The following is a 12,094-nucleotide window of genomic DNA, read 5'->3' on the forward strand; positions in this document are numbered from 1 at the left end:
ATTCCAGGGGCCTCTGGTGGGGCCCCGTGTGGCTCGGGGCCTGGGGCTGTGCATGCACAGCCTATTCTCCCCTCAGGCCCAGGAGATCCAATATCTCCTGTCTACTCCAAGCCGGAACACGTCTGGAGTGTGTAGCCAGTATGGTCAGCTGGGCAGTTGCACACAGCAAAGGAGAGCTGCTAGATGTGCTAGCCAAGCTGGACAATCAGGAAAAGGCATTTCAAAAATTCGCAGGATGGGGGGCCTTCCAGTCACAGTGGCCCCAAGTAGTGGAGTTCACAATTGTGACCAGAGCAGTCAGTGTCGGTCATGATGGGACAGCTGCTGGAGGACTGTTAGGGTCAACATAAGTGCTGCAGTGTCTACACTCATGCTGTGTTGACCTCAGTACATCAACCATGGCTCAACACTGGTCAAGTGTAGACACATACACAACTAGGTCTCGACAAGGTGGCTTATGTCGATCTAGCTCTGTAGTGTAGACCAGACCTCAGTGTTAGTGGTTAGTGGTTGAGAGAAGTTCAAACTGGTGTCATCATTTAAACCCCATTTCAGGACTTAAAGATTCAGACACAAGACTCAAGGGGGAAAGAAATTGTGAGTCCCAAGTTCTGTGGATTTGTGCTTTAAGGAGCAAATGGAAATGACGTCTATGAACTAAGGAGTAATGGGAGACGGCAGGGGAATGAATTAAATAGTTACTATGAAATACTACATGAACTTCAGGAAAGATCTATGAACTGCATGGAAAATTGACAACTCATTCAGGAGTCCCACTAGGACTTTCTGAAATAACTGGCTTAGTTCAATTAAATTCAGTGGCCGTAGAAAAGAGAGAGGGATTTGGGCCCATTCACTGTGAGCCTGACGTTAGATGATCCCACCTAGCGTTGAGGACTTGGCAGCTCAGCAATTGAACTAAATTTCCATTTTGAACATTGCATCAGAAGGTGTCTCTTAGCACTGAGCATTCAAAGGGCATTTTCCCCATAGGGAGGGAGCTAGTCCCTGACATTTTTATCAGTTGCAGTTCTGTGCCTGTGAGGACAGCATGTCAGGCTCAGGGGGGCATCTCATTCTCTTAATAGGAAGCACATACTGTTTCTGGTGAATGTTCTGAATGGTCGTGATTTGATTCATTGTTTATAAGGGGCTGTCTAGGACTGAACTGGAAAGTACTGTGTCACGGGCATGCTTATAACGAGAGGCTCTATCACAGACAGAAAGGAAGTTCTTCACACATACTGTACGAAATTAAACTCCAAGTATCCCCCCTTGAAACAATCCAGTAACACTGAGAGATGTATGTCTGCTCACCTAGTCACCCATTTCAATGAAATATTGACAGGTTGGTAGATTATAAATAAACCTGCTCTAACCTGGAGCTCTTACGCAGAAATGTGTCTTGGTTAACTGAGCCTAATGCCTATTTTGCAATCCAGATCTAATGGACAGCAAGTGTACTGTATTGGAGCTAATGGAGAGCATACACCGTGTGTGTCAAAGCTAATGGACAGCCTGCATGCTGTGTCTGGGACAAAAATAATGGATAGCACATACCCTGCATGTTAAACCTTCCCCAATGAATTTGTGAAATGAAGGTTTCTTTCATAACTAGCAGCCGACATGGATAGATTCGTGTTTATATGACAATGAGTAGTAGTAAAATATATAATTGGGGCCACTTATAAACAAGTGATTCCAAAACTAGGAGAAGAATACAAGAGTGGAATCCTAGAGGCCCTTAATTATATAGCAGCAATGATGGAAATGCACCACTCCTTGCCAAAGGCGTGAATGCAGGCCTCCACATCACCTTGTCTGTTTCTAGGATGATCAAACAAACGCTGGAAGGCACTGCACACACAATGAGCTCCAACCTAGATTTATTCAGAAATAGCCTTGATGTTCAAGAAAGAAGGTGCCTGTCCCAGACAAAGGCCTGTGGAATGAAATATGTTGCATCACCCCCAGATCCTATTATATATACATTTACTACATGTACAGTTATAGGCACACCATTTCTCCCCCTAGCTCAACCTCCTCTCTTCTGCCCTGGCTTTTCATCTCTTCCTCTGCACTATCTGGAATGCTGCAGTGGAAATCACCTGCCTTCTCTATGTTGCTCTGACCACGTCACATGCACCCTCCCCACCACCCCGCACTCCTCGAATCCCTTCCTGAGTTTCTTGTCTCCTGCGTCAAAGTCTAGCTTCTCCTCCTTGCCTCCAGAGCTCTGCATGTTCAGTCTCAGCACTTATTCCTGGCACAGTTCACGGCAACTGCCCCTCTATTCCTCCTCCATGGCCAAGTAAGGGCACCCCTTCTGGACTCCTGACTCCTCTGCCGTTACTCTCCTGGGTGGGGATCTGCATACTGTATCTCTCACTCCCTCCTGACCAGGGTTTTTCCCTTCACAAGGAAAATACACTCAGACCAAGCTACCAACAAGACAGTTCTCCAGAGGCCTAGAAGGGCCTGGAGGAAATACTGACCAATCAAAAGCCAGCAAATTAGTTAAAAAGGCTTCCTTACTTTTTCCTCTGTGGCAGAGCTGGGGGAGCCTGGAACAGAGCAGGGACATCGCTGCCCCTTTTGGCCCCCCAGCCGCTGACAGGGGGTGGGGAGGGCAAAAGAAGTAGCTGCCTCGGGGCCATGATTTAAAAGGGCCCGGGGCTCTGGCCACCGCTGCCGCGACAATCCTGGGCCCTTTAATCGCTGCTGGAACCCCGGGCGGCGCAGGCCAGAGAGCTCAGACGGACTGGCTGGGGGACACTGACCCCCCCAGCCCTGCCCCTTCTGGCTGAAGCCCCACCCCTCCCGGGGGGATCAGGGCAGCCCCATACTGGTAAGAGCTCCATTTTACTTTCACCCCTGGACACCTCCATGCTAGCCTGGAACTAGGGTTACCATACATCCGTATTTTCCCGGACATGTCCGGCTTTTTGGTTCTTAAATCACTGTCCGGGAGGAATTTTTAAATATCTAAAAACGTCTGGGATTTTGCCATTATTATTTTTCCCCAAAGAAGAGTTCTTCATTCAAGAAAGAAAGTGAATGTTGATCACTCGAGAGTGCCCACTTTTTCCCCCTAGCTCCCAGCGCTTGCACCGTGAAACAGCTGTTTTGCGTGGCTGGGAGGGAGGGGGGAGGAGGGGGAATGTGGTGTGCTCAGGGGAGGAGTTGGAATGGGGGTGGGAAAGGGGTGGAGTTAGGGTGGGGCCAGGGCCCCCCGTGGACTGTCCTCTTTTTTGAATGTTCAAATATGGTAACCCTACTAGAACCCCAGGGCCAGGTCATAGCCTTGCCTTCAAGTGCTACCATGAAGTGCTTGCATTGGAAGCTTCTTTACTGAAAGGCACAGACTGCCAAATCATGAGTCTGTTATTTTATTATTTAACTGCAGTATCCCACAGGGGGCATTACAGAGCAGCCCCATCTGCCACAATGGCCATAAGTGATCAGGACCTCGGGTTTACACCTGGATGAGTGCTACTGAATGAACACAGGGCCAAGCCCCCTCTCCCAATACCCTGCCAGATTACTGGCTCATAGGTTTTCCCTGGATGTCTTCTATTTAAGTCTTCAAGACTAGCCTGTTCATTCAGAGCTGACAAGACTCTGACGAGATCACAGCTTTTGATAACACAGCTGTAGCAACAAATAAATAAACAACAGATATGAGCGCAATCCAATAGTTGTAGATTGGTTTTTAAAGGTCTTTTAGCAGCTTCCAACTGGTTTTTTCTAGTGTGGAATCACAAATGACACCTTTAAGTGTAGCCAAGTAATTAAAGTCAAGGCCACCCATCAAACTATGACCCACTGACAATATTTTGCGATAGAGACTGCTTGAGACCAGTTTTATTGTGCGGAGAACAAGAGGGATCAACATGCACATGGATACAGTGTCTGAGATTTGCCATTAACTGAGCAACACCCAGGCTTTTCCCAGGTGATGATTGCATTGTTAACCTGCCAGGACTCCAAAAGGGCAACACATAATTTGCATAAAATGCAGCAATCTGCAAACACTCACACATTCCATGGAGCAAGGCCGTATGCAGCGACATGTCCCAGTATTCAATGATCCATCTTGTTCCCAGCACCTTTTCACGCAGATCAACGCCAAGCACTGAATGCTGGAAACTGTAGTCTCCCCAGTGCAAATCTCCATTGGCAACATTTGGCCTTTATTTTGGTATTTTGGCAGCTCCTATATTAACTCGCTGCAACCCACAAACAAAAGCAGTTGATTTTGTTGTAGGGGCTTTATTTTATATTTTGGTTCAAGGTGAAGACTTCAGAAATTATCCACAGGGTGCCAGCCTGGTCATTTAGATCCAGGCAAACTGGAATTGTACAAAGTTTTTTTTAATCTGAAAAGTGATAGTGTCCCAAAGCCAGTTTGTTGTCACAACCCACCTCAGGAACAGGTCTCACAACAGCCCCAGTCCCAAAGCCCCTCTCCTAGCCAGGCACAAACTCTCAGGGGATTAATGACACCTTGTGCTGCAGCTACAGTTGAGCCCTGAAGGAAGGTGGGAATGAGGTTGTAGTATAGGGAAATAGGCACCCAGCATGCAGGAGTGTGGGGAAGCCTGTCAGATGGAATTCACATCTTACCCTCTGCATCGAAAGGTTGACAGGCTTGCCAGCCTGGTACATTTAGAAATTGTGGGCCCCAAAAATCACGAGACTGGCTTAAAAATCATGAGATTTTAAAACAATCGGTTTCTTTTTCTTTGCCTTGTGTTTTTTTTCAGTCTTTAGGGTACAGCGGGGGTCATGTTTTCAAGCTGTGGTCTGTAACCATGAGGGCTAAATGCTTTTTTTTGTAATGGAAGCTGAGCTTCTCATGTAATCCCTTACTTCCAGGGGCTGGGGATTTAAGTAAAAATACTAAATATCATGAGATTTGTGATAAGTTCACGAGAGCTGGTAACACTGCATTGGGCAGGTTGGGATGATCAAGCCCATGCTTTGAGTCCTGAGGTTCCCTGCCTCAAAATAACATTCAGTAAGGAGATAGCGAATGCCACTAGTTCTCCATGGACTAACACGCTCCCACTATTTCCTTCCAAGGAAGTGCTTTCTTTAGATGTTGTTTCTGAAATGGTGCCTTTCCTTGGTGTACCTCCATATGCGAGCATCACATTGGTGTTCTGTATGCAAGCAGAGAGAAAGAGAGAACCAAGGCAGTGCAACATTCTGGCTCGATTACTTCCTCCATGAACACACACATTCCTTTCTCCAAAAGCACTTCCTGAAAGAAAAGATCTGAAAGTTCCTAGATATGTCCCTATGCATGATCAGATTACAATGTCCCTTACTGGAAAGCTATTCATCTTAATCCTTGGTTCATAAGGTGATGGTGTATCACTTGCTTCCCACCAATATTATTTCCCATCTCTTTTAGCACAATAATCAGATGTGGCCGTTCAGGGCTATGCTGCTTGTAGCCATCTGCCTGGAACATAGAAGGAGGAGTCCAGGATGCAGAGGGATGAGTTTGGCAGAGGAATCAGGAAGTCTGTGTGTTAAGGAATGTTAAGCTGCAGCTGGAGCAGCTCTGTAGTAAGCTGCTTTAATAAAGAGCCAGGTTTATCTAATAAGAGTGGGGTCCCCTCATGTTATTATCCAGGACATGGTACAAGAAACACTGTCTTCACCCCTGATTGCAATCCCCAGGTCTGTCTTCCACTTTCTGCCTATAACTCTTCCACCTGTCCTCTTGTCCCCAACCCCTTTGTGCTTCATGTCATCCACAGCTCCCTGTGCCATTCCCAGTCTCTCCCTTATCTTTAACAGTCACTCTCTCCTAGGGATCATTTCTCTCTGCCTTCAAGCACACACTTATATCCATTATCTTGAAATCCTTGCCCAACATCTCTTACTGCATGCATCCCATGAAGTGGGCTGTCGCCCTCGAAAGCTTATGCTCAAATAAATGTGTTAGTCTCTAAGGTGCCACAAGTGCTCCTTGTTCTTTTTGCCCATTCTTGCTCTCTCTGCTGGCCTGTGGCTCCTGGATTTCCAACAGGTCAGGGGGTTGGTAACACTGGTTTAGTATTCCTCTGTGGTCTTTGAGGAAAAAATGAGTAACTCCTAACTCAAAGCACTGTCCATTACTGTCTTGGATCATTGAGCTATTAGGATGCATGAAAGATTAACAAATTCATGACACATATCCGCGCCCTCTCTGCATGACTGAGCTGTGCCTTTCAGGGAAGCTACGCCACTGCTAGGCCTGATTCTTATTTACAGTAGAGGCCCTTTAAGCCACACTGGTGGTGTAAAAAATGGTGTAAATAACATCTAGAGCAGTGTAAAGGGAACTTTGTGTACATGAAAATCAGGCTCAACCATATCTTTGGTAGGAGACAGAGAAAGTGGTTTTAATTATATTGGCTCATTATTTTTTAATTTCAATATTTTAAAGCTGAGTCATAAGTAAAGACTGACAGCGAATTTTACCCATTGTACATTGGATTCATTGTAAATATTGCTAATTGTGTCTATTGTGAAATGCAAAATAATTAGTTAATGTATGAGGAAATAAAGTATATTCACATGGATTAGTACGAATAAGTGGTGGTGTGGCTATTTTTGCCATTTAGCTATTTTTAATCAGATAATTGCAAGGCAACAAAGCCTTTCAATACAAGCAGTTTAACTATAATAGTTCTGGAATTGTAAATAAAATTGAGTAAAATTCAGTAACTAGAAAAATATAAGAGCAAGACTGTGATTCTCTTATTTGCATGGAGTCAACAGGACTATCCATGGAGTCGGGTTCACTAAACATGAGTCAGTGGTATTTTGGTCTGACCTGAAATTGTTTGATTTACAAATGTTGGGGCATCCTGGACTGTTACATTCAGAAAAAGCTCAGACCGAGCAGCTATCTGAAAAACTGTCTTTGGAGGCAGGGCAGGATTATTGTCCTCTGACTGAACATTCTCCAGTGCTCTGCCTAACCAACATTTAAATATCTGCAGTTACTCATATATCACAAGTGATGGGCCTATGATAGATTTAGCCAAGACATGGTTCAGCAAAGCACCTAAGCATGTGCTTAACTTTAAACATGCACTAATGTGCTTAACTGAGATAAAGCTGGACATGTCCATCCATTTATTTCGTGCAATATCTTTTTGTTACCAAGACTGCTGCCACCTAACAACAAGCATGTGCATCTTTTTTCTGCAGATTGTTCCTGGACAATTACCCAAGGCCATTGCTTCTGATGGAACCAAACATTTACTACTGGGCTTGCAGAAACTCTGAAGTGGGATGGTGGCATAGCCAGAGATGATTTTTTCCTGAAGCCCAATTAACCTGAGTATAAAACAGTAGGAGGGTAACAAACTATAAATCAGGTTAATATAATTAATTATTTAATCAAAATAATGTGATTTATACAACTAATTATATAAGCTATTAATATATCTTATTGTTAGATATTTAATATTGAAATCAATGTGAGTGACAAATACTATGAAAAATCAGATCACGATATTTAGGTGTCTAATTTTAAGCATCCAGATCTGGAAAGTTGGCCTCAATCCGCAAAGTCTCATTCTAAGTAGGAAATTGGAATAATTTAATGGCTACACAAACAGATGATAGGGAAGTTGGATTTGATTGCTATTAGCAGTGGCTACCTTCACAGCTACTTCTCACAGCTTCCCTGCAACATACTCAAATAGTCTTAATTTCATTCATAAAATGAAGATAAGTGACAAGCCCATGGTCACAGAAAGAATTAGTGTCAGGTCTCAGTAGTTATTAGAGACTCCCAGTTCTGTGCTCTGACAATTAGATCACAGCCTTCCTGTCTTGATTTGTTGACTGCAAACCCAGTCCTTCTTTAAAATGACATTTTGCAGTCCATTAATACAAAACACTGACCTGCCATTTTCTAAACAAATATGTGGCCTTTGTAGTCAAAAAGATATTGCTGTAGGAACTGTTACCTGCTGAAAATAACAGAACTTTTTAATGTTCAGATTTCGTAGTGGTCACCCACAACACTACCTGGCTGCTTAGATGCCTCTCTAGTGCCTCCAGAATCTACCTGGCACCAGAGCTGTCCCTTGGGTAGGGCGAATCAGGGCGACCACCCTGGCCCCATGCTTTGGGGGGCCCTGCACTTCGATAAAATCAGGGCTGTCCTGATATTTAGCTCTTTGTCCCGTATCCCGACCAATGTACAATTGGGATGCCATTTGTCCTGATATTCAGGTGAGGAGGTGGGTGGGAAGGTGAGGCGGTTGGGCCAGCAGGGTGAGGAGGCGAACGGGGAGGCGAGCGGCAGGCGGGCAGGAAGGAGGGGGGTGAGGAGGCAGGTGGGCAGGCAGACAGCAAGGAGGAGAGCGGAGGTATATTGTGTGGTATATTGAAAACTGTGTCAAAATGACAAGCTATTGCTTGCAGGCTAGGAGGCCTGGAGTAGTCAGTCTGCACAGAGCCAGCCTAGAGCAAAGTGGATTGAGTTGTGTGTCTCTGCCTTTGGAAGCAGTCTGCTTGTCTTTCTCTCTCTCCATTTATGGTTCTTGTGAGTTAGGGTTCTGGATTCTAAGAAATAAATTAGTTTTATGTTGTAACCTTCCTGAAAGATTAAAAAACAAAATATTCAACTTCCAGAGTGTTTCTCTGTGACCGGAAAAGGCTCTTGCAGTTCCCTGTGGCGGGGAAAGGCTCTATTGTGTGGAGCTACCAGAGCCTTTCCCTGCTTCCTTCCCGCTGCCAGAGCCTTTCACTGCAGTAGGGGGAAGGCTCCAGCAGCAGGGAGGCTGTGGGATGCTACACTCCTAAAAATAGCAGTATGGATGGGAGAGGCACTGCTTGGGTGTATAGAGAGCTGTGTAGGGTACATACCCTAAGGTTCTGGCATGTCTGTACTCTACTCACCTAAGCTGTCCCTCAGCATCTGCACTGCTATTTATAACAATGCCAGCTGGGTGTGTAGTGTCTGTACTCTACACGCCATGATGAACATACCTTGTGTATATGCCATGAACTTGACATTTAGCCTCTCTGTACCTCAGTTCTCTATCTGTAAAATGGGGATAATACTTCCGTACTTCATATGGGTGATGTGAGGATAAACACTTTAAAGGTTTGGAGGTGCTCAGTTACTATGGCAATGGGGGCTATATAAGTATGATAGATGATAATAAGGGATAGATTAGGTTGGCGTCTCTTGTTACCTTGGTGAGGCTTGTTATCATAACTTATGCCGGTGAAGGCTGAGCAAAGTTTCCCTGACATGCTGTTCCTTGTCCTATCACCTTAACAACCATCATTCAGGGAGGGAGAATTAACTTCCAGCATTAGACCTCTTACCTTCCAAATAACATCAGTCTACTGGCAAGCTTTAAATCAATTTCTCTGAACCAGCAAAGGGGAAACTGAGAGTTATAAATTTAGGCCCCAATTCAGGAAAGTACTTAAGCTTGTGCTTAAATTCCATTGATTTTTATGGGATTTATGCATGCGTGTACGTGCTTTCCTGAATAGGGCTGCTTTCCTGAACTAGAGTGCTAGCCATGTTGAGCTATACAATGAGCCATTTCTCCGTGTCACCTGTGTCAGTAATACGTTCTCCTGGTCCTGGAGGGTCCGACTGAGGAGTTAGAATATCTGGTTAAGAAATGCCTTTCTTTGCTGAGGCTTTTTGTTCAAAGTGCACGTTTTGCTCCCCTTTTTAGAGCCGCAGGAGCTGAAGTAACTGATGACAGATCGTCCTCAGAAGCTGACAGTTTGAACTGCCATGTTCTTTCACATTAAACCACAGGTTTCAGGATTCAGATATGACAGAGAGTCAGAGCATGAGGGAGACATGAATGATCCAAGTGTTGTATTCTTTAGCCAGGTAGTTGTGACCAAATGCTGCTCTCAGTGACACCAATTGAAATCCAATGAGTTCAGGGAAGTTTCTTTGGATTTACAATGATGTAACAAAGGAGAATTTTCCCCTATTTCCTAAAGACAAGATTGTGACTTACCATATGTGGCCACATAGGAATTAAGGCGCACGTTAAGATTTCTCCTTATGACTTCCCTGCATTGCTGGCCTGAGGGGGAGGAAGTGGGGTGAAAGCACGATCCACAAGGCAGCTATGACCTATGCAGGTCAGGGGTCAGTAGAGAGTGAGCAAAGAGAGGTGGGGGCGAAAGAGGTGGACCCTGGGCTCCTCCCCCTCCAACATGCGGCCAGCACAGCTGAGATCCCGAGGGAGGTACAATAATCTACTTTTGGCTTCCCTCTTGGAGCAAGGGCAGAACATGGGATGACACAAAAAGTCTTGCCCTAAATTTAAAAATGTTGTTGTTGACCAGCTATTTATTATGGGCCAGATTCTGCTCAGAGTTACATGGGTGCGCAACGGTTGTCCCATGGACTCCATAAAGGAGAGCAGAATCTACTGTGCATGTGCTTTGTGTGGTTCCTCTGTCAGCCTGTTGCAGCTCCCCATTCTTAGAATCACTGGCAGCTGCTTTTCTCTCTATTGTTTAAACTGTAAATATGAGTATGTCTGCAGCAGAGGTGTAGTGAACACCAAGCCTCTGCATTAAAGCATGGTTTGATTTACTGTGTAATAAATGTGCTTCCCTGGCATTTGTTGAAACAACACAGATTACTAATGGTCCATTAGGTTAATTTCCTATGCGTGGCCCACGGATACAGTTTGAGATTCACTTAGCTAAGATTCTGATCCTGCAGTCCCTCCACACATGGTGCTGTCGTGGAAGTCAATGGGAATTCTGCGCATGGGGTCTGATAACAAAGCCTACTGAAGTCAGTGGGAGTCTTTCCATTGACTTCTATGAGCGTTCCATTGGGCCTATGGTGAGCTCGCTGGATTGGGCCCCTAGCATCCACTTTTCCTGTGAGAAGAGCCTGACTTCAGGTGTCTGTCAGTAAATTCAGCCATTCATGGCTAAATGATTAATCTGGTCAGTAAACACCCACCATCTAAACTCTGTTGTCCAATCTAGCCAAATTCCAAGCCAAATGGAATCTCCTTGATTGTCCTGATGCGTGTAAGAATGAATACAATGTGATTGGGAAGATCTTGTGTCCCTGCCACAAAAAACTGGTACGCACTCAGATGATGCTCAGACAAAAAGAGGATAACCAGGAGGTCAGCTGAAGTCTGAAGATGGTTGAGTCATTCAGGACCAGGGACTGGGTCAAAAGCTTTTGTAGCTCTCACTCACTCACATGCATACAATAGCTTTCTTTATTTAAAAATGATTGGGATTTATTTGAAGAATGTGGAAGCCCAGACACGCTCCTTGGCAATCTGTTCTGTTTTCGTAAGGGTGCTACAGCACTTACTTTATGCTGGTGGGCAGCTGCAGTTTATCTCCTGCTGTGAGCGCTAGTTCCGTTTTCTTTCATTCATACAAGGCACATGCGCCAGTGAGCTTTCCTTTTTTTAATGAAATGTTGTCACTTGGAGGATTTTTCCCATAGAAGAGCCAAATTCAGAGGTGATATCTAAGGTGGCTTAGGAGACTCTAAGGCCCCAATTCAGCAAAGCATTTAAGCACATGCTTAAGTCTATTTCTATTCAGCACAGCACCTAAGCACATGCTTAACTTTAAGCACATGCTCAAGTTCCACTGAAGTCAACAGGACATGTGCATGTGATGATGTACTTTGCTGAGTAGGGCTGGATAGCTGAACTGGGGCCTAAATGAATTCTAGTTCATCAGCATGTAACGTTTATCAATTTACATCCATTCATCCCCACTTAGGTCTTGTCTACACATAAACTTGAACCCATTTAACTAAAGTATGTTTTAAACCTGATTTAGTTAAATCAGTGCAAAACTCTGGCCTGGTCTATGCTATGAGTTTATGTCGAATTTAGCAGCGTTAAATCGAATTAACCCTGCACCTGTACACACAACGAAACCCTTTACTTTGATATAAAGGGCCCTTAAAATCGATTTCTGTACTCCTCCCCGACGAGGGAAGTAGCGCTGAAATCGACACTGCCATTTCGAATTAGGGTTAGTGTGGCCACAATTCGACGGTATTGGCCTCCGGGAGCTATCCCACAGTGCACCATTGTGA

The 12,094-nt window shown here is 44.8% G+C and overlaps 1 protein-coding gene across 1 annotated transcript in view; it reads left to right on the plus strand.

The window, feature by feature from the left end:
- Positions 1-7,231, plus strand: part of TNIK (TRAF2 and NCK interacting kinase) — a 316,747-nt gene extending 309,516 nt beyond the window's left edge. The window contains exon 34 of the mRNA XM_039490019.1: positions 7,213-7,231. Coding sequence (XP_039345953.1) covers position 7,213 — 1 coding nt within the window. The 3' untranslated portion in view covers positions 7,214-7,231. The remainder of the gene's footprint in view (positions 1-7,212) is intronic.
- The last annotated feature ends 4,863 nt before the right edge of the window (positions 7,232-12,094 follow it).

The sequence above is a fragment of the Mauremys reevesii genome, linkage group 9, assembly GCF_016161935.1.
Source record: "Mauremys reevesii isolate NIE-2019 linkage group 9, ASM1616193v1, whole genome shotgun sequence".
NCBI lineage: Eukaryota > Metazoa > Chordata > Testudines > Geoemydidae > Mauremys > Mauremys reevesii.